Source organism: Myotis brandtii, unplaced genomic scaffold (assembly GCF_000412655.1).
Source record: "Myotis brandtii unplaced genomic scaffold, ASM41265v1 scaffold506, whole genome shotgun sequence".
Lineage (NCBI taxonomy): Eukaryota > Metazoa > Chordata > Mammalia > Chiroptera > Vespertilionidae > Myotis > Myotis brandtii.
Window position 1 is genome coordinate 3212639 of NW_005369287.1, and position 23347 is coordinate 3235985.

The 23347-nt window shown below is 39.5% G+C and overlaps 1 protein-coding gene across 1 annotated transcript; it reads left to right on the plus strand.

Moving 5' to 3' along the window:
• The first annotated feature begins 570 nt into the window (after positions 1 to 570).
• CMTM6 (CKLF-like MARVEL transmembrane domain containing 6) lies at positions 571 to 22218 on the plus strand. Its single transcript, XM_014548384.1, has 6 exons — positions 571 to 623; positions 3210 to 3236; positions 9963 to 9969; positions 11617 to 11793; positions 16482 to 16580; positions 19563 to 22218. Exons 1-6 carry the CDS (start codon positions 571 to 573, stop codon positions 19701 to 19703), a joined length of 504 nt encoding a protein of 167 aa, XP_014403870.1. The 3' UTR covers positions 19704 to 22218.
• The last annotated feature ends 1129 nt before the right edge of the window (positions 22219 to 23347 follow it).

Sequence of the window (23347 nt, forward strand, 5' to 3'; positions counted from 1 at the left end):
CCCCCCCACCCCCCGCTGGGCGGCCCGTGGTCCCTAGGTGGGCCCCCGACGGCGATGCAGGGCCGCTGAACGAGTTAGGTGGGTCCAGGAAAGAATTAATATTAATCGGAAGCGTTCTTACTGCTTACAAGGCGTCATCGATATTCATCTGCTGCCCATTAAATCTATTTTCAGTTGCCTTTATTTTTTTTCTTCCTAATCAGAAATAGCAAAGTTCAAGTAAAAGTTTTCATTACCTTGCTTATAGTTTAACAAACTATAGTTGTGTATGTTCAGAATAGAATACAGCTAGAAATTTTGGTGATAGACGTAACTTGGACGTATCTCATTTACTCTGTAGCCACCTTCGTCTCTCCTCCCCGCTGTTGTTCCTCTGCGTTATCTCCCAAAGGACCTGTATTTAGACTACGAAGTGCTTTTTTTATCTTTCCCTGGTGCTTGCGGTTTTCCTGGGGCGAGCCCATGGGGTCAGTTTAATGTGATGGCCACGCACTGGCATTGAGATGTGTGTGTTCCGTAAGCTGCCTGCCAAAAGTTTTGTATTGATTGGGAAAGAACGACTTCTGCGGCATGTGTGAACGAAGTACAAAGTCAAAAGGACAGCTTTTTGTGTTTGAGGGCGGGTAGCAGGACTAGGGCACGGTGTTTTCCATTTCATCGCATTTTAGTTTACTGTAGGCAGCGAAGGTACCTTAAACCTATTAGCGAAAATATCAAAACACCTTTGCGATTTAAATTTTAATTCCGTTTACATACTTTGAGCTCCTGTGTCTTGTTTTAACCAACGATGAGCAACATTTTCTGCAAGACAGAAAATCAGGCTGCTTAGAATGTTTACAGGTTGGTTTGTGTGGTGTTGTTTTTCCTAAAACCATCCGAAGTAAAAATAGCCATTAGTTTCTTTGGGAGGAACTTAAATTCTTAGAACGCAGATAACCAGAGCTTATGTTCTTAGAAGTCAGGTGACCTATTTTTATTGAATAGAATAGCAGGAAATGGGCACTACAGTAATTGGGAAATCACGTAGACTTAGAGGCAAGTGGTAGCTTGGCCTATGGATCCCTAGAGGTCTGGCTCTGTCTCTCCAGCCTCCTTCGTAGGCCTTTTAGGTTCTTCAAGCCACAGGGCTCCCTATTTCTTGCATCAGCTATTCAGTCCTACCCAGAAGTGCTTCCTTCTGCTTTCCTCTTGTCAGCTCTCACATGACTTTCAGATTTCAGCTGTTTCTGTGCAGTAGAGCTACTTGAGTAGAACTCTTTAGAGCAGAAAAGAATTAATACTAATCTGAAGCATTCTTCCTGCTTAAAAGACATCATCGATACTCATCTGTTGCCCATTATTAAATCTATTTTCAGTTGCCTTTATTTTTTTTTCCTTCCTAATCAGAAATAACAAAGCTCAAGTAAAGTTTTTCATTACTGTATTTATAGTGTAACAAACTATAGTTGTGTATCTTTGGAATAGAATACAGCTAGAAATTTTGGTGATAGATTTAACCTGGATTTAACAGAAGAGGGGAAGATGAATTTGCCTTGCCAGGTTGTTAGACTATTCCTGCATGTTCTCCATCATCCATAAGGAAAAAGAGGAAAAGAATAAAAACTAAGGTCTCTTTAGAACTCTGTTAGTTTGTTTATGGGGAACTTGTAATATTGTAAGAATGCTTTCTTTAATATACATTTTAAACAATATTTCTTAATTTCATTCTTATGGTTGTCTTTTTGTTCCTGCTTTGTTTGTTTTAATAATGTCTTATCTCTTCCCAACAGTACATTATAGGAGTCACACAGAAAGTCCCAAGTAAATTAAAACTGTCATCCAGCCTGGGGCAGCAGGCAAAGTCTTATTTGCCTTAACTCAAATTCTGTGTTTAGGTTGTTTTATTTTAGACTAGAGGTCCAGTGCACAGAATTCATGCACAGGTAGGGTCCCTAGGCCTGGCCGGCAATCGGGGCCAATCTGTGGGACGACCAGCGGGGCGATCAGGGCCCCCGCTCACACCTGCCTTGGCCTGGCGCTGCCCGCTCACCTGCTCCACCATCCCACTGTGGTCCCGCTCTTGTCGGCGCCCATTGGGGCTGGCAGCGCCTCCACTGCCGCCCACTGCCAGGGCTGCACCGACACCCACCATGTTCTGTGCCGCCCCCTGGTGGTCTAACTCCCAGTCAGTGGAACTCCCGCCCGTGGGGACAATTTGCATATGAGCCTTTTAATTATATAGGATGATTTATTTTAAAAAATTAAATAGAATTTCATGCCCTAGCCAGTTTTGCTCAGTGGATAGAGCGTCGGCCTACGGACCCAAGGGTCCCAGGTTCGATTCCAGTCAAGGGCGTGTACCTTAGTTGCAGGCTCTTTCCCTGCTGGGGGTGGGGGTGGGGGGGCACGTGCAGGAGGCAACCAATCTATGTGTTTCTCTCACATAGATGTTTCTCTCTGTCTCCCTCTCTCTTCCACTCTCTCTAAAAATCAATGGAAGAATATCCTTGGATGAGGATTTAAAAAAAAAATTTGAAATAGAATTTCAGAGTTCCAATAACCAAGCACTGTAATGGAGAAATTCATAATCAGAAGAGGAGGTACTTTAACAAGGGACCTGCATGCCCCATGACATTTTAGTCAAAATGTAGTGCATTTTTGTGTTTGGGCATGTGATTCTGAACCCATACTTATCAGATTCTCAGAGACCTCAAAGAGAAAGGAACCTTGCTTAAAACTTAAAAGCCGCCTAACCGGTTTGGCTCGGTGGATAGAGCGTCGGCCTGCGGACTGGGAGGTCCCAGGTTCGATTCCGGTCAAGGGCATGTACCTTGGTTGCGGGCACATCCCCAGTAGGGGCTGTGCAGGAGGCAGCTGTTCGATGTTTCTCTCTCATCGATGTTTCTAACTCTCTATCCCTCTCCCTTCCTCTCTGTAAAAAAATCAATAAAATATATTTAAAAAAAAAAAAAAGCCAGAGCCTGTTTACTTAGGAATCCTAGATTAGAGTCCTAGGGATTTCCTTTGAGATTCTTTCCACTCCTTAAGATTTTTTTTACAAATTTCTGAGGCTCTGTGGGGCATGCTGGTACAGAACTGAACCCCAAAGGGGTAGAGAGTGGAGCCTGCAAACACAAAAGGGGAGTTTAGAGACAGAAGAGTGTGACGAGCTCTTGAGTTATATGCATGTAACTCTGAGTTGGAGTTGTACAGCTTCGTCTATCATTCAGGTATGACCTTAATTTTTTCAAAGGCTTGTTCAAAACATAAGCATCCTCCAGAGCTGAAGGAAGAATAAAGGTTCAGCTAGGAATTCAATATAAGGAGTCATTGCAGACATAAATTTATGCATTCAGTTTATTACCAGTTTATTCTACCCTTAGATTGATCCTTATGCCCATGTACTAGTATTTTTTTGGTGAGGTTTTTGGTTGTTGTTACTTTTGAAGGAGTTTGTTTTTGTTTCAAGGGGTGAATTGGCCTTTGACAACCTAATTCCTGTCTAGCTAGCTGGTGCAGTGATCTAAATATGTGTAATATTCTCTCTGCAACAAGCTGACATTGTGTTTATGGTACCAGTTGAATGTCCTGAGGGCTGTACAGTACTGTGATTATAATGACTCTTCAAGCAAGCAGTTTGATTGGGAATTCACCAGTGATTTAAATTTATTAAATAGAAGCAATTTATCTTATATTGGTGCTTTTTTCATTATTTAAATGTGAAAATGGTATGTACTCAATTAAAATGCTCCATTTTTACCTGAGGAAGATCCATAATGTCAACAAATTTTATCTTTGAACCTTTGTCAGAGTAAATGTTTGCATAAGGCAGGGGTGGGGAACCTTTTTTCTGCCACGGGCCATTTGGATATTTCTTTTTTTTTTTTTTAATATATTTTATTGATTTTTTACAGAGAGGAAGGGAGAGGGATAGAGAGTTAGAAACATTGATGAGAGAGAAACACCAATTCAGCTGCCTCCTGCACACTACCTACTGGGGATATGCCCGCAACCAAGGTAAATGCCCTTGACCGGAATCGAACCTGGGACCTTTCAGTCCGCAGGCTGACGCTCTATCCACGGAGCCAAACCAATTGGGGCCCATTTGGATATTTCTAACATCATTCACTTAATATAATTCACGTAATATAAATTTATGTTGCTATGCATAAAACTCCTAGATTTATTGAATTTCGAGTCCCACTGTCGGTTGCCTTGGCAGGGCCAGACCTAATGATTTCGAGAGCCTATGTGGCCCCGGGCTGGTTCCCCACCTGGCCGAAGGCAAGGGAAGCCTAGCTTAACTTCAGGCTGACAGATTTGTTTACTTGAACCTTGCATGTGACTACAAGTTCATTAATTCACAAATTAACATAATTTTGTACATGGAGTTTTATAATTAGTGGCAAACATTAAAAAGCTCTTTTTGTAAGAAATTTTTTCGTAACCCACTTTAAACAAAGTGATGGAGAATTAATACTTAATGCAATGACTGTTAATTTTAAGGAAGACTTGAAGTTTCAGGAAAGGTAGTGAAATTGAAATGGAGAGAGTCACAGGGTAGTAATTATCTGAATGTTTAAATCACTAGAACTCTAAGGCCATATTTTAGTCACGAAGACTTCCCAGATGTGCTGACCCTGGGAAATTGGTTTTAATGTGTGATTTAACAGCAAAAGGGGAAATACATAAGACTATGTAACCTCAAAAAACCAACCTTACAGGGAAAACCTACACAAACATACTTAGTCGTTAAATGAACTTAATAGTGTTTTATGGGGGGAACAAGCACAGAGTAGGAGTCAGGAGACCTGGGTTCTCGTCTGTGCCTGGCTAACTTGGGACTTAACCTGTCAGAGATTAATTCCATCATTTGTAAACATGAGTGTGGGAGACTACATGCTCTGCAAAGGCCCTCCCAACTCCCAAAGCTTGATAATTCCCTTAAATATATTTGGGTAAAATTTTATGTCATTAGAAGGAGCAGCATTAGTGTCCTGTCGTTGGGGGTTAGCTTCCTATGTAGTAAGCAATACTTTGTTCAGAGCAAAACTATTCACCAGATAATACTAATTGAGCCTTTTAACTTATGGGTTGCATTCACCACTATTTCCTTGTCCAATTCAGTGACATTATTTCTTTTTACTGTCCTTAACCACTTTGGTATTTAGTGTTGGTGACGACCCACTTTTAGAAATTCTTCCTTCCCTTAACTCTCACTTTTTTAAAAAAAAATTAAAATAATTGTCTGCTTACAAAAAACACCAACTAAAAATATGACTAAAATAAAACAAGCCACACTACACCTCTCACACTCTCACAACACCCAGCATCACTGCTTTTCAAAGGAGTTTTCCTAAGAAGTGCAAAATGTCCTGTTGACTTGCTTGTCTGGTGTTCCTTGCTTTCCCTCGGACTCTGGAACTGTGCTGTTCCTTCAGGCCCCCACCCAGTCTCTGTTCCTTTTGTTTTCTATCCAGCCAAACCAGGCAGGCAGCCCCAGTTGTCTTTATCTAGAAGTTCATGCTCCCTGGTATGATTTTCACATAACCACATGCAACACCTTAACCTTTTTTCTCAACACTCCCCATCCACTTAGGTCAGTTGCCTTATCCTCCTTTGGGGCTTGCCATGATAATTCTTTTTTTTTTTAATAAGAATAATATTTTTATTGATAACAGAGAGGAAGAGAGAGGGAGAGAGACACAGAAACATCAATGATGAGAATCATTGATCTACTGGCTGCCTCCTGCACTCCCCCTACTGGGGATCGAGCCCACAACCCAGGCATGTGACCTCCTGGTTCCCAGGTCGATGCTCAAGCACTGAGCCACACCGGCTGGGCAAATTTTTGCTTTCCTGAATCTGTTCTTGTTTACCCCCCTCCTGGACCCTGTGTGTCTCTTGGCTCTGGTCTGAGTCTTGCTTTTCTACCCATCCTTCTTGAACTACTCTTAGTCCAGGTGAACATTTTCCTGATATTTCCTGAACTTAGATATAATGAACACTCAGTTGTGAGATACAAAATATATCGTGTTCTTATTGTCTTGTACATTGGTCTGATTGCTCTGTCATCACATGTTCCTATGCATATTATAGTGCTGCATACATAATACTCAAATATACTTTATTTTTTTATATTTTTATTGAGCTATAATTGAAATGTAACATTATATTTGCTTCAGGTGTCCAACATAATGATTCATTATTTGTACATATTGTGAAATGATAATTTTATTTTGTATTACAGACTGTATAGTGCTGTGGGGGATATCAAGGAAGCTTAATAGCATTAGAGATGGGGAGTCAGGAGTACATTTCAAACTGAATCTAGCTCATAGTGCTAATTCCTTGGCCTTCACATGGGAACTGGCACTAGTAAACGCCCAAACTTGATATTGTACCCCTTCAGTCTCTTAGGACACTCATGCAGAACCCGCCTCTTAATACTGCTCTGAGGCTTAGGGTTAGTAAGAAAGACTTCTGATAATAAGTTTGGGTTACTTGACACTGATTGCTTCTGGCCAACCTGGATCCTGCCCTTTCCTTCCTAAGACTTAGATCAGCAGTCTGTATTGATACGACAGAAAAGATTTCTTTTTTGGTCAGCCTGCACAGATGAGTGTTCCTGATAATCTAGTTATTGTAATAAACATGCTTCAACTATTCTAAAACCCCAATTAGAGTTTTAGGCTATCTTCTCATAATTAATTGGCTTTTATACAACTGAGGTATATTTTGCAAACTCCTCATAGAGAAACTCCTAAAACTCCTAAGATAGAGGCAAGAGTAGGGCATAAAATATTAGTATTTTATTATACTCTAGACATGTAAAGACTCATCCTGTAACTAATTACAGTAGACTAAGGAAGTACCTTTACACAATGACCTTCTGGTGTTTGTCTTGGTGTGGCCTTTATATCCTGTGGTTTAGTGATTGGAAATACCTTACCTAACGTCTGTATGAAGGAAGTTGTTTGGGATATACTGGATGGTTTTATGCTTCACAACAGGAAATATAGCAGTAGGATCTATTTTTGTCTTTCTATAGATTTTTTGAAGTTGTGGGGATAGATGAATTTTGTATTGCTCAGTAGAAGGGGGAAATCCCTTAGACCAGTGGTTCTCAACCTTCTGGCCCTTTACATACAGTTCCTCATATTGTGACCCAACCATAAAATTATTTTTGTTGCTTCTTCATAACTGTAATGTTGCTACTGTTATGAATCGTAATGTAAATATCTGATATGCAGGATGGTCTTAGGCGACCCCTGTGAAAGGGTCGTTCAACTGCCAAAGGGGTCGCGACCCACAGGTTGAGAACCGCTGCCTTAGATGCTTAGATACCAATTTAGATTTGACCTTTTTTAAAAAAAACTTTTATTTTGAAGTAACTATAGATTCACAGGAACTTGCCAAAAATGTACAGGGAGTTCCTGTATTTGTGCGTGTGTATGTGCATGTGTGTGTGTGCACGCGTTACTCTCATGCAGTTTTATCTCGTGTGTAGCTTCCTGTAAGCACTGCTGCAATCAAGATCCAGAACTGCCCATCACCACGGGGTTCCCTCATGCTTCTGCTTTAGCCACACCACCCTTCTCTCCCCTGGGCACCACTAATTTGTTCTCCATCTCTATAATCTTTGTTTTTTGAGGAATGCTATAAACAGAATCATGCAGTCTATAACCCTTTGAAATTGGATTTTTTTTCCCTTTGCATAATTCTCTGGAGATTCATCTAGGTCCATGGTCGGCAAACTGCGGCTCGCGAGCCACATGCGGCTCTTTGGCCCCTTGAGTGTGGCTCTTCCTAAACCTTAGGAGTACCCTAAATAAGTTAATAACAATGTACCTACCTATATAGTTTAAGTTTAAAATATTTGGCTCTCAAAAGAAATTTCAATCGTTGTACTATTGATATTTGGCTCTGTTGACTAATGAGTTTGCCGACCACTGATCTAGGTTGTGGCATATGTCAAACTTGTTCCTTTTTGTTGCTAAGTAGTATTCTGTAGTGTGGATGTACCTACCACAGTTTGCTTAACCATTGAAGGACATCTGGATTGTTTCTAGTTTGGAGCTATTGTGAATAAAATTGTTATGAACCTTCATGTATCAATTTTTGCACGAACTTAAGTTTTCATTTCTCTTGGTTGGATGCAGAATGCAGAAATACAATTGCTGGGTTCGTGGCAGTTGCATGCTTCGTTTTTTAAAGAAACTGCTAAACTGTTTTCCAGAGTAGCTGTACCATTGACTTCTTTTGCATGGAAATGTTTTATAGGGTAAAATTTTTATTATACACTATGAAATGTATCTGTTGACTCTGGTAGCAGTTTTGTTGCCCTTAATACATCTGGTTGCTTCTATTGGCCTGACTTGGGTGAGATGGCATTTCCCAATAGGCATCTACTTGGGTCATCAGTTATTTTGATAGTTTTAACGCTCAGGAGGAAACTCCCTCAGCTTCCTCAAAACCCACACAAACAGCCCAAGTAAAACTCCCTTCACTTTCTTCCCTCTTATTTCTGGAGAGGAGCTAGTCCCACACCTGAGCTCTGAATCCTGCCTTTGAAGAGCCTTTTTTCTTCCTGTCTTTAGACACACCAATCTTACTGATTTCTTCTGAAGAAGCATTTAAACACACCCAGCTCTCTCCCATCTTGTAATTCCCTTCCCTTTGACCTCATCTACTACTGCCCTATCTGGCCACTCTTGAAACCACACATCTTGCCTGTGCTGTCTGTATTCCACTGCCTTGACTTCCCCTTACTTCCCACTATGCAGTACTGCAGTCTAAGCTTCCCGTATGACTACACTGAAGTTGTCTTGCTGATGTCATCAGCAACCTTCTTGCAACTCAGTCTAATGTAAGTGTTTCAGTTTTGTTCTTACCTGACTCCTAAGTAGCATTCAGCCCTCTGGATTCCTTTCTCTTCAAAGAAATACTTTTTTCTTGGTCTATTACCTCTTGGACTCCTCCTCCTTTGTTGGTGTCTCCCCCTCTACATATCCCTTAAATCTTTGGGTTCTTCAGAGTTCTCCTAATTCTAGGTGATCTCACTGGCTGACTCCCACATCTTTTTTTTTTTTTTTTTTTTTTTTTTTTTTTTTTTTTTTTTTTTTTTTTTTTTTTTTTTGAGAGTGAGAAAAAGAGAGAGAGATCAATTTGTCGTTTCCCTTATTTAGGAATTATTGGTTGCTTCTTGTGTGTACCCTGACCAGGGATGGAGCCCTTAACATTGGCGTATTGGGACAATACTCTAACCAACTCAGCTACCTGGCCAAGGCCCCACATCTTTATCTCCACCTCACACCTCTCCTCTGAGCTATATATCCTAGCTCTTGTACAGAGCCCTCATACACAGCATAATTAAAATGGAATTTATTCTCTTCCCAACAGCCTTGCCTCTTAAAAAGAAAAACAAAACTCATCTTCCTGCAGGGAAAGCATCAGTATGTTAATACTAATGTACAACAGTGGGAGCACTGTTAAAACCCACTGCCATTTAATTGAGTTGCCAAATCAACCAGAGTTAACCATTCGTCATTCAGTGCAAGAAATCATTCTGACCCATGCCTGTCTATCCTGGACAGCCATGCCAGTAAGCCCATCTGGATCACTCTTCACTCTGTTAATTGTTATTCTTAAAAAATTTTGTTTAGGGAGAGGAAGAGAGAGGGAGAGAGAAACATTGATCACCTGCCTCCTGTATGCGCCCCAACTGAGTATGGAGCCCGCAACCCCGGCATTCGGCCTGACGGAATCAAACTGGCAACCTTTCAGTGCACGGACGATGCCCAGCCAGCTGAGCCACATTGGCTGGGGCTCTCTTTACTCTTAACCTCTGCCATCAGTTGACTTAATGTTATTCCCATAATGGTTTGTACTGCTTATAATTTTTATGGTCAGACTGAAGTGTCCTGCGTTCGATTCTGGTCAGGGGCACATGCCCAGGTTGCGGTCTTGATCCCCAGTAGGAGACAGCTGGTCAATGATTCTCTCTCATCACTGATGTTTCTCTCTCTCTCTCTCTCTCCCTTTCTCTCTGAAATCAATAAAAGTATATTTTAAAGTATGCTTTGGAAAGACAGAAAAATAAGTTACTAAAATATTTGCTGTGAAATTAAGAGCAAGACAACTGTGAAAGGCTGGTCCAACTCTGGAAAGATTCTGTACTCTGATTATCAATGTCCAAGAGCTTGCTCCACTTCAAATACCATCAGTCTGGGAGTGGTAGTCATAAATGATGAAAGGGATTGATGCAAAAAACATGATGTGGAATTCCAATTTTGTAGGCTCATGCTCAGAGACAAGGCCCACTTCAAATGATGGGTGAATAAATGTGCTGTTTTGTATTAAGTTCAAATGTTTCAGTACATTTGTTTCAGTATTATCTTGTTTCCTACTCTCTTGTTATTCATCCTGTTTAATAAGGGCTTCTACTGCATTTTCCAGTGATTAGCCATTCTTCTTCTCCATTACTACTGCTAGCTACCCTGGGTGCTCTCTCTTCCTGAATGTTACACATGAGTTTCCTGACTAGATGTCTGCCCAAGTTTTGTCCTGTTTCCAGTCCCATCTCCATATTGCAGCTAGTGAGAACTACTAAAAGCAAGAACCTGATCATGTTATCCGTTGCTTTAAATCCCTTAAACTAAAGAGGACATTTAGATCTGGCCTCTGCTTACCTCTTGTCTCATTTAATCATTTTTGTGCTGCTATCTTCTTCCTTCAAACTGGACACTTTAGTCATGGTGACTCAACTCGCTTTCACAGTGGAGTTGTGGTTGGGGGGATATATGTGTGTGCATTGGGGAAGGAGGGTGCCATGCTCTCTCACCTTTTAAGTCTTTGTATGTCTTGCTTCTCTGCCTGGAACTTCTCTGCTATCTTTAACCCCTCAAATGGACTCTACTGCCCTTCAGGTCTCAGCTTTCCTTCAGGAAGCCTTTGCTGGCCTCCCAAGTTTAATGGCTCTTCTGTGTGTTTTAATTTTTTTTTAAATCCTCACTGGAGGACATGGAAGGGAGAGGAAGGGAGAGAGAGAAACATCCATGTGAGAAAGAAACATCGATCCATTGTCTTGCATAGGTGCCCTGACTAGGGATCAATCCCAGGTATATGCTCTGACTGGGAATTGAACCAGCAACCTTTCGGTGCACAGGGTGACATTCAGCCGCCTGGGCTGGACTTCTGTGTGTTTTTATAGCAACACCCTATATTTCCCATATTCTGTAGCACGTGGTAATTGATTAATCATTTGTGTACCTATCTTCCCTTCAAAGCAACCAGACCAAGTTCTGTGTAGATCAGCCGTTCAGTAAGCTAGTTTGCCATGGTCTCCACTTGATAAATATTTGAGTGAACAGATGGTGTTTTCTGAACACTGAAGGTTTCTCTGAAAACACGAGCAGCGGTTTTCAACCTGTGGGTCGCGAACAATGAAAATACATCCTGCATATCAGATATTTACATTACGATTCATAACAGTAGCAAAATTACAGTTATGAAGTAGCAACGAAAATAATTTTATGGTTGGGGGTCACCACAACATGAGGAACTGTATTAAAGGGTCGTGGCATTAGGAAGGTTGAGAACCACTGCCTAAAGTGAAATGTTGTGTTTCTTTTGCAGTTGCTGTCTTTGCTGGCCTTTATCTGTGAAGAAGTTGTATCACAGTGCACTTTGTGCGGAGGACTTTACTTTTTTGAATTTGTAAGCAGCAGTGCCTTTCTCCTTTGTCTCCTTATGCTGATAGTGTACTGCACTCCAGTTTACGACAGAGTCGATGCTGGAAAAGTCAAGTCCTCGGTAAGCATGGAACATATAATCTCTATACTAACAACATAGCTGTTTTGGAATCTTTGTATAGTTTTATTTTACAAAGTAGTAACGCTTCCAAAACTGAGTAACATGAGAACTCAGTTTTCCCTGCCAAATGGGATGATAGGAGGGGAAAGTGAAATTAGAATGAAAGTGACAAACACTACCCATAGTTTACAATGACTGGTGGTTTAACCTAATTCACTATATATATATATATATGGTATTAATATTTTTATTGATTTCAGAGAGAGAGAAAGAGAGAGAGAGAGAGAAAGAAATAACAATGATGAAAGAGAATTGGAGAATTGATCAGCTGCCTCTTGCACGCTCCTTACTGGGGATCGAGCCCACAACCTGGGCATGTGCCTTGACTGAGAATCAAACTGTGACCTCCTGGTTCATGGGTCAACGCCCAACCACTGAGCCACACTCGCCGGGCTCTTTTGATTTTATTATGGGGAAAAGTCTATAAGTGAATTAAGAAGGTTTTTATTAGAGATGCAGAACTTTCTAAAGACTTAGTCTGCTGACCCTGTGTTTTTATTTGGGTATAATATAAGGATTTGTGAGATGACAGATGAGCTAATTCTCATAGGTACTGCATTAAAGAAAGAAAGAATTGAGTAATTTACTTCTGCAATAGCATTTGAATCATCAGTAGTGGTTCATTAAGAATTAATTGTACATATGAAAGAATTCACATCTCTGAGAGAAATAAAAATTAGGATAAATTTGTAACTATTAAAGATAAGAGATAACAGAATAAATACAAAGCAGTATGATTATGTTTTTGTTTAAATTAATGAGAAGCAAGCATTGGGTCATATGTTGATTATACACCTAAGATATTTAGTTTTTTCTGTATACCTTTTTGTATCTCATATTTTGTGCTGTAGGAGTCTATTACCTTCTTTTCAAATAATTATTTTAGATTTAATTTTTTTTAGAAAGTTAAAAAATAACTTTGAAAAACTACAGGTAGAGTCTGAGTCAAATCCAGCAAGTCTTTGATGAGCTCCTACACACAGTTCTTGGTATGGCCAGTCTATGATTGTTTTGTCATCTTACCTGATAGCTGCTGTCAGTGCCAGGCACTTTCTATGCTACATGGTTTAGAGTCCTCACACCTTAATGCTCCATTTTACTTTGAGGAAACTTACTAATAGGTGCAGGTGGTTTAGTAACTTGACCAAAATTACATAGCTACAGTAGAAATAAATTGAGATTTGACCCCAGTAAAGCTCTCACACTCTGCATTCCATTATGTGGCCTAAGCAGAATCTTACTAGAACCAAGGCCCTACCTAGCATAGCAACTTTTTTTTTTTAAATATATTTTATTGATTTTTCACAGAGAGGAAGGGAGAGAGATAGAGAGTTAGAAACATCGATGAGAGAGAAACATCGATCAGCTGCCTCCTGCACATCTCCCACTGGGGATATGCCCGCAACCAAGGTACATGCCCTTGACCGTAATCGAACCTGGGACCTTTCAGTCCGCAGGCCGACGCTCCATCCACTGAGCAAAACCGGTTTCGGCGCAACTTTTTTTTTTTTAATGAGACTTTTCTTTTGACTTTTTTTTTGAGAGAGAGAGAGAGAAATGTTGATTTGTTGCTCCACTTATTTATGAATTCATTGGTTAATTCTTGTATGTACTCTGACTAGGGATAGAACCCACACCTTGGTGGATTGGGAAGGTGCTCTAACCAACGGAATTATCCGTCCAGGGTGGCTCTAGGAACTTTAGATGCTGTCAGGGCAGATATCACCACAGGAGTTTCTATATAACAATGACAACGGCACCATTCATTTCATGAAATACATATTAAAAAGAGGATGCAGAGAATACCTTAGAATTTTTGTTTATGATATGTTTAGTACAGATATGAGAGTTGGACAAGAGAAAAGTTCACTAATATCTGAGCTGATTGATTTGCTGTTTGTATAAATCTATATTTTAAACATTAAAGGTTAAAAACATCACCCGACCAGTGTAGCCCAGTGGTTGAGTGGTCAGCCTATGAACCAGGAGGTCACTGTTCAATTCCCGGTCAAGTGCCCTGATCCATTGCAAGCTCGATCGCCAGTAGGGGGCGTGCAGGAGGCAGCTGATCAATGATTCTCTCATCATTGATGTTTCTATCTCTCTCCCTCTCCCTTCCTCTCTCTAATCAATAAAAACATAAACACACACCCCACATCTTTTTTCATTTCTTATCTCTCAACAGCAAAACAGTATCACTATCCATAAGAATCTTTTTAGAAATGTCAGTTTTTACTTTAGTGCTGTATCAGTAGTATTTAAGAACATTAATCTTTTTGACAAGAAACAATAGTATGTTTTCCATTTAGTGTAATGATCTAACTAAACTAAATGTAAAATATTTATTACATCAAACTTGATTATAAAAGTTATTTTCTAGTAAATACTGACTTAAAAATACTAGGGAATAAAAAATTCAATTGTTTTATCTTAAAACAGCTTTTGTAAATATTTTACTATCTTTTGGGTCTTTTGATTCTTTTAATAGGTGATTTTTAAAATTTAAAATACGTTATTACAGAAAGTTTAAGTGGCTAAAAAACCTACTCTTGACATGATTATTTAGTTAATGATGGGTAGTTCTTTTGATTCTCTCTTTTCCAAAATTTAATAGGTAATCATTGATTTATATACATTCTGATTTTTACCTAACTATGTAAGGATTTCATGTTTGCTTCAATGGTTTAAAAATCACTTTTACTGTATGCATATTAATGTACTTAAATTTTAAATATATATTTTTTATTTTTAAAAATATATTTTGATTTTTTTACAGAGAGGAAGGGAGAGGGATAGAGAGTTAGAAACATCCATGAGAGAGAAACATCCATCAGCTGCACCCTGAACACCCCCCACTGGGGACATGCCCGCAACCAAGGCACATGCCCCCGACTGGAATTGAACCTGGGACCCTTCAGTCCACAGGCCGACGCTGTAGCCACTGAGCCAAACCGGTCAAGGCTTTAAATATATTTTTATGTAAGGGAGGTTTTCTGTTCTAGAGAAAACGTTTTGAGTGGGTGGTGGTGGTGTCTAGGGCGGAAGGGTAATCTTTTACCAAGAAAGAATTTTTTGTGTCCCATGCTATTGTGGGTCAGATTCTATGGAGAATAACAATAGCCAGCTTCTATGGGACATTCACTATGTGCCTGGCACTGATCTAAGCACTTCCAGTGAATTAACACTAATCTTTAGAATCATCTACTGAAGAAGATACTGTAACTTCCTCCATTTGCAGATGAAAAAACAAAGGCACACAGATGTTAAGTAACTAATTCAAAGCCATATAGCTGGGAAGCAGTGTAACTGGGATTTGACCTTAGATAGTCTGGGTCTAGAACCCATGCTTATTGAATAGTTCATTATTCTGTCTCAAAATGACTGTCTTGTTTAAATACCTCCTTGAATGTAATTCAAATATTAGTGAATAGGGCTTTATATATGTTTGTAGATTTGAAATAATATTCAAGGGGATAGAAATAACAAAGAACTGCAGAAAAACACCTCTTATTTTTAAAAGTATTTTAAAAGTACTTTATTGTTTAAAGTATTACATATGTCCCCCTTTTTCTCCCATTGACTCCTTAGTTCCCACCTCTACCCCCTGCCCCAAAAAAACACCTCTTTTAGAAGCAAAGAGAAAACCTCTTTAATTTTTTATAAATGTTAAGTGAACAAATTGACAGTGGTATCGGAATTCTCTGTTGGATAGTTTTATCGATATTAGGTTTAGTGGAGATTGCCTTTTCGAAAAATCAAAGTATCAGATTAAGAACTTTGGAGTGGTTATCATGTATATTTCTTCTCTGAATCAAGTATGTATGTCAAGCAGTTTTCAGTTGGCATATGAGAGAGAGAGAGCCTTATGAGGTGATGCTGAGAGAGCACTTGGAAATCCATGAAGAACCTCATTATTGTAAGCTTCATTGTGATGAGATATGGAAGCTTTTATGGTAGTGGGTAGTCCATCATACAAGCTCCTTTTGGATTACCTACCCACTTGGAATAATTGAAAACAATATGTTATTACAGAAAGTTTAAGTGGCTAAAAAACCTACGATTGACATGATTTTAGTTAACGACGGGTAGTTCTTTTGATTCTCTCTTTTCCAAAGTGCTTTCAAAGCACCAAAGTCCTCTCAGGCCGTCCTAGCACATAATACATTGAAAGGAAAGAAAAATGCTTTCTTTTGCTCTAAGTAAGATATAGGATTTAATAAGTCCTTTGGCTTTGATAAATTTTTAAAATTGATTTTAAAGAGAGAGGAAGGGAAGGAATAGAGAGAGAGAACCATGGATGAGAGAGAAACATCCATTGGCTGCCTCCTGCACGATCCCTACGAGGGGGTCAAGGTAAAACTCAGGGACACACACACACCCCTCCTTTGGGGAACTGTTTCATAAAAAGATTATTTTGTAACGTATTCTCTGAATATGCCCTGTCCAAAGCATACATGATGTTCCTTTACAGGGTGTTTATTGAAAAGTTAGAAATCTCAAAGTATGTAAATTTGGATTGTGTGAAGGAAAATAAATCTCTAAATTTTTTTGAGAGTAAAAAACTAAAATATTTGTTTCTATCAACCTAACCTTACTGTATTCCTTATGTGTTTTATATCTATGTACAGGATTTTTACATTACTTTGGGGATAGGATGTCTGTTTTTGTTGGCGTCCATCATTTTCGTTTCCACGCATGACCAAACCTCAGCTGAAATTGCTGCAATTGTAAGTACCTTGTATTTATATCTTTGCTTATTTTCATTTCATTAGAAATATGGAATCTGGAAGGTACTTGACAAGTTATACAATATGGGAGAGTAGTTTGTCTTTTAACTTATTTTTTATTGTAATTTTGAATAGGAGACCTAACAGTAAATAATGATAACTTTAAATATGACAGCCTGAAGAGCCTAGAACAGGGGTGGGCAAACTTTTTGACTCGAGGGCCACAATGGGTTCTTAAACTGGACCGGAGGGCCGGAACAAAAGCATGGATGGAGTGTTTGTGTGAACTAATATAAATTCAAAGTAAACATCATTACATAAAAGGGTACGGTCTTTTTTTTTTTAGTTTTATTCATTTCAAACGGGCCGGATCTGGCCCGCGGGCCGTAGTTTGCCCACGGCTGGCCTAGAACCTGTCTTTAGAACTTGAGTTTTGTTAATAAAAAACCCATTTACTCCACATATGAATGTTACTGCTAATGCAAGTGGTAGAACCGACTTTATTATCTTATTCTCCACTTTTTGGTTCAACAAAAACACTGCATGCCAGGTGTAGAGACTACACAGGAGAAATGATCCAAAAGTTGAGTCTAATAAAAGAGATAAGATTTTTATATGAAATCCTTGGCAGGGGGAAGCAGATTTTTTTTAGAATTCAGAATATTTTAGACTTTAGAAAGGGATTGCTGTACATAAACTTTATTCCACAAAACCTTCAGAGGGCCTGAGACATATCCTGTAATCCAGCATATTAGTATTTCTGAAGCATGTGAATATTCACAGTAAAAGGAACAGGTAAAGATTGTAAATAGTTCTACCCCGTGTTAATCTTGAGCCGAGCAAATCATGAAAACGTTGAGCTTTGTTTTTGAATTTCAGAATTGCAGCTCAAGAATCATGGACCTGAATTGGTACCAGAGCTCTGAATGAGAACAGTTTCCAATTAATACTTCGTTCATGACAAAACTGAAATTGTAATTGAGTAGTCAGCTAATAGATCATTAAAACTACTTTTTATGATAGAACAACTTAAAAGGAGTTCAAGAATTGCATGGCTGTATCTACCTATTCACGGTTTCTTAGCACTTTACATGGGTAAAAACAAAACAAAATTATTGCAGCACTGTGACTCATTCTAGCAGTAATAATATTTATCCATGCCCTGACCGGTTTGGCTCAGTGGATAGAGCGTCAGCCTGCGGGCTCAAGGGTCCCAGGTTCGATTCCGGTCAAGGGCATGTATCTTGGTTGCGGGCACATCCCCAGTAGGGGGTGTGCAGGAGGCAGCTGAATCGATGTTTCTCTCTCATCGATGTTTCTAACTCTCTATCCCTCTCCCTTCCTCTCTGTAAAAAATTAATAAAATATATTTTTTTTAAAAATAATAATACTTATCCATGAAGACATGAGCCAATTAAAGAGAAAACCAAATGTTTTAATAGAGCCTTATGGCCAATTTCAGTTTGTATACATATTTTTGTAGCGGAGGAAGATGATAGGATGATCAAGAAAATATTTTCAAGTATAGAAATATGTTACTATAAATCCTGTGGAGGAAGTGAAATGGAAGTTGAGGAAAAGTTGAGTTTAGGGGGGAAAAGCATGGCATAAAATTCCCAGCTATTAAAAATGAGCTTATTTATTTAAATTAGATGATATGCCAGATTGTTACATTATTTAGATTTCATTGGATTAAGAGTGACTGGCAGTTTAAAAACTCATTATTTATAATGTGCTGAAAATTACCTTTTGCACTATTTAAATTCTGAAACATTTTGTAGAATTAAATGAGTGAGGGAATCCATTAAAAATTTTGTGTGTGTGAATTATGTCAGCAAAAGAGCTGGAAGGTCACCTACCTGGATGCTACGGCATAGAGGGCCCTGCATGGACGGGAGCTCTCCGGGATCAGGGATGGCCTCACAGACAAAGTGACATCTGTCTACCTTTAGTCCTGCATCAGCCAGTCCAGTGAGGGGGCAGATGCCATCAGGCGAGAAGAACACATGGAGATGGGGTGCTAGGGTTGGAAGGGACGTTAGCCATTACCTATGCCAATTTTCTCGTTCTCATAGAGCTCTTGGCTCCCATTTCCCTCGTGGTTTTGCTAGTGAAGAGCTAAATTTGAACCAGGTCTTCTGTCTCTTGACAGAATTCTCGGAATGTCGATCCGAGAAGTACAATAATGAGGAAGTGGTTTAAGGAAGAGGAAGTAAATAGTGGCATCATGTTGCTGTGTCATTAGAGTGTGACAATTAACTGGAAAATAGATTTTGTAGATAATTCTGTTTCTTCAAAATAGAATTTCTGTTTTTTTTTTGTCATTAATAACTTTTTCCATTTTTACCTAGTCTCAGCTGCCTACTCACATATGTTCCTTATCTCATCTGTGGGTCCATTTAACTATTACTGATAATCCCGTGTTTGTATCATTTTATAGGATTTTGTTTTTCATCTATTAACCTTAGTTTCATAGATTGGCACCCCAGAAGTGAACATGTACTTTATAAGACAGGGCATTTGTGATTTTTTGACTAATAGCTATTATTCTGGAATTTTATTTTATTTTTTTGGTAACTTCTTTCCATTTTTTGGTGACCTTAAACATTTCTTTACCACTGAAGTTAAGATAAAATTGATGAGCCGAAACCGGTTTGGCTCAGTGGATAGAGCGTCGGCCTGCGGACTGAGGGGTCCTGGGTTCGATTCCGGTCAAGGGCATGTACCTGGGTTGCGGGCACATCCCCAGTCGGGGGTGTGCAGGAGGCGGCGGATAGATGTTTCTCTCTCATCGATGTTTCTAACTCTCTATCTCTCTCCCTTCCTCTCTGTAAAAAATCAATAAAATATATATTTTTTAAAAAAAAAGATAAAATTGATGAAATCATCTTGCTCGTATGAAACTCTCTCAAAGCCAAGTAGGAAATGTGAGAGTATATTATAAAATTCCTCATCTAATTTTTGCCACTTTTTCCACCTCAGGTGTTTGGATTTCTAGCAAGTTTTATGTTCCTGGGTGACTTTGCCATTATGGCGTATGAGAAACGACAGGAGTCCCAGAAGAGAAAACCTGAGGCCACTGGTGGTAGGGCAGAGGCCCTCACCGAACCACTTAATGCTTAAAGACTCTGGGGAGCAGGTGTTACGGAAGGCGGCGACTGCGTGGTACCTGAGCCCGGGCAGAAGCACGTGTACTATCTGTGTACTTGCTAAACCACTTTTGAAGAGCAAGGGGAAGCGTCAGAAGGCAATGTTGTCAATATTGGACAGTATGTCAGTCACCACAAGTTAGGCCAGAGGGTTTTTTTTTTTTTTTTTTATAACATTTGAAACTTGTATTATGAAGTCTATTATTTTGGGTGGGGTGGGGTGGGGAGGGCAGTTTCTTTAAATCACAGCTCACTGATAATAAATTATTCTGTCATTGTTACTAGGCTTAGCTTTCAAATGATTCTTTATAGCTATATAAACAGCATGATTAAGTTAATCCATTTAGATATTGTTTCATTTTTAAGTTAATTTGCTTAGCTATGAGGTTGTTTTTTGATGATTAGATAAAATGTAATGTATATTTAAATTTTAAATATTGGTCTAGGTTTTTTCCTTAAAATATAATACTTAGGCTTTACTGTATCTTCCTTGGCCTTAAAATTATATTGTTAACATTTTGAGATAATTGTTATAAGCTCTTTTGTTGCCTAATAGAAAGTGTATGGGAGATGTTGGTATTTTATATGTATAACCCAATATTTATACTGCACTTTGGTGGTTATTGATATCAAGCGGGAAAAAGAAAAGATTTTTATGTAACACATAGAAAAATGGAAGAAACTGATATCACACCTAAGGACCAAAGATGATAAAGACATACTTTTTGTGCAATACAGTGAAATTATAAGAGCAGGCTTCAGCCACTTACCAAGTGTCGGCAGAGGTGAGTTCATACTGTGAGTGAGAGAGGGTCCGTTCTCCTATTGGCACATGATTATTTCTACTGAAATTGAAGCGGCTCTGCAGGTCCTCCTCGGTGTGTTCTGTGGAGCCAGATTCCGTTTTAAAACCCCAGCCTGTGATTTTTCATCTGTTTGAGATGCTCGCGTTTCTGTCTCCGGACCAGGATGGTCTGCACACTGCTTCCCCGTCAAGCAGAGGTGGGCCTCTGGCTCTTCCTTGTTGGCAGTGTCTTTCGGGGGCCCAGGATCTTGGGCTCTTTTATTGCCTAGAGTGTTAGCACGGTCCTTAGGGTTTTGTTCCCACAGAGGCACTGCTCTAGTTTCCCTTTGGAGGAGACCTTAAAGTGAACATCTAGAGAATCTTGCCCAGGTTAATACTGTTGATGGTGTAGGGAGTAGTCTTACTATTCTCAAGAGACACTTCATAACCAGTTCTGATAATCAGGAAGAATTGTCGGCTGTTGGGTCCCAGACTAGATCTTTCTTGTCCTCCTCCTAGATTTTTGACTCAAGACTTTGGTGTTAAGGTGCTGAGCCTGTGCGTCAGGTCCTGAAGGACTTTGGTGGAGGTCCCCCTGGCTAGGCATCCTAGGTTTTCTGTCTGAAAAAGTGGAATCGTGTTTCCAACGAGGCAGTTTAATGATCCCATCCTTTCTTAACTTCTCATCTGCCTGTTGTAGACAGGTTTTAGCTACGTAAATGTGGCTAATGTGGTTCTCAAAAATTAGTCCTGACGGCCAGGCACAGCTTCTGCTCTGGCTTAGTGACTCAGGACTTACCTATTTGAATCAGAGTTTGGATGCTAGTGCTAGTGGCGACGTCACCAATACCTGCTTGGGAGATAAGGAAACCAGTCATGGATGCTGATGTTACTGGGCGTGCCATCTAAGGGAGGAGAAATAGCCGGGGCCTGGGCTCAAGAATAAAGACTGGTTCAAAAATAGCCAGCTTATGGTAGGCAAGTTCTGGAATTTCACATCAAACTACTGTACTATTGCCATTATAAATATCACCTCAATCCAGCTAGAGTTGACAGCAAACCATCTGCACTACCTCGGGGTCCCCACCCCTGCATTGGGTTTGGTGGCCTTGTCCTCAGCTGGCTTCACACATAGAGCTGGCATGAGCTTAAGCCCTGGTTGTTGTGACGGTTCACTTCTATTTGTTTTCTTGGCATGGGACCACTTAATCTTTGCCTTTTCAGAAGGATAATATATTCACTGGCATTTCTGGTCTCGCTGGAACCTTTCCTCACATTGATTTTTATGGGACTTATGACTGATTAGCCTCCGTCTTCTATTGTAGAAGAAATTAGGAGTAAAAAGACCATTGTGGTAAATAAAAAAGTTCAAGGAGAACTGGAGACCAAAACCACGGTTACGTACAGGAAAAGGCAGACTCAACTCAAGGTTAAAATAATTAACACCTATGATAAAATTGTTATATTTTATACAAATAAACTGTTTAGAATGGTTTTTAAAAATCATAAGGGAAATGCTTACAACATAACAATTTTATAATTGCTGTACTTATATTCTGTTTTGGGACTGGGAAATGTATTTTTACATTGTTTATAGCCAATCATTTTTGTATTTATCAATTGAAATTCTGTGGGTCTTTTTTATCTCTCTTCATGTCAAATTTTGTAGTCTTCTTTTTAAATAAATCCATCTTATTGTCCCTAACTTTGTACTTGTTTAATTATTACAGAAGGGTGGCATTTAGAAGAAAGCTTTCTTCAGAGTTGTAGGAGTTGACACCTGTATACTCATGGTACAAGTGAGTGGGTCTGCACAGGGGTGGGGCACAAGTAGAAAAGAAACACACCCAGTTCCTACCATGGGCTTTGCCTCTTTGTTGGAAAGTTGGAAAACACATTCACATTCAAAGAAGAGTTTTAGGGAGCTAAGGGTGAAGGAATGTTACAGCCTTTAAATCCTACCAAAGAAGCAAATGCGGACTCATCACATTTCTCAACATGGCTACCAATGCAAAAAAAGCAAATCGGCACATTCTCTTTCGGACTGTTCGATGGTTAGGAAAGCGTGAAGCAGAACTAGGGTGCGTCTGTATAGCTACAACTATTTGTGTAGTTTGCAAAATCTCTGCCTCCAGTTTGAGAATAACAAGGTCTTTATAGTCATCAAGAACTCACTGGAATTTGTGCATTCTTCAGAGTTTTGTGTTTTGTTTTTTAAAGAGCAATTAAATTGGTCTTAAACAGTAAGAAAAATAGATTTCACAAGAAGTCGGGGCAGGACAATTCCGAGACTGGTGAATTCGGCAGCTCAGCGGTGTGCTCAGGGATCCAGGTTCGTTCTTTCCATGTTTTTCTGCCCACCCATCTTCTGCTGCAAGTTTTGGTCCTCAGGATGGACTTTTTTTTTTAAATTTCCCAGGTTCGTTCCTTCCATGTTTTTCTGCCCACCCATCTTCTGCTGTGAGTTTTGGTCCTCAGGATGGACTTTTTTTTTTTAATTTAAATTCTTTATTGTTACCTGAGTCTCCTTTCCCCCCCATTGACCTCTCCCCAGCCATTCCCACTCCCCAAGGATGAACCCTTTTTGGTGTAGCAAGGCTGTGGCAACATTTCCAGGCATCTACGTGCACAACAATGTCCAAAGACCAGAAGAGGAGAGATTGTGTATTATTCTGTGTCTCTCTAAGGTGTTCCTTATTTTTTTTAAAATTTTTATTTTTTTTTATTTTATTTTTTTTTTTAAATATTTTTTATTGATTTTTTACAGAGAGGAAGGGAGAGGGATAGAGAGTTAGAAACATCGATGAGAGAGAAACATCGATCAGCTGCCTCCT

What these genes read in the sequence shown, in the direction of transcription:
- CMTM6 (XM_014548384.1), top strand. Translation starts at nt 571, where the DNA reads ATGTGTGAACGAAGTACAAAGTCAAAAGGACAGCTTTTTGTGTTTGAG. An exon ending in CTGGAAAAGTCAAGTCCTCG is followed by an intron (nt 11,794 to 16,481) that starts GTAAGCATGGAA and finishes ATCTATGTACAG; the next exon opens with GATTTTTACATTACTTTGGG. An exon ending in CAGCTGAAATTGCTGCAATT is followed by an intron (nt 16,581 to 19,562) that starts GTAAGTACCTTG and finishes TTTCCACCTCAG; the next exon opens with GTGTTTGGATTTCTAGCAAG.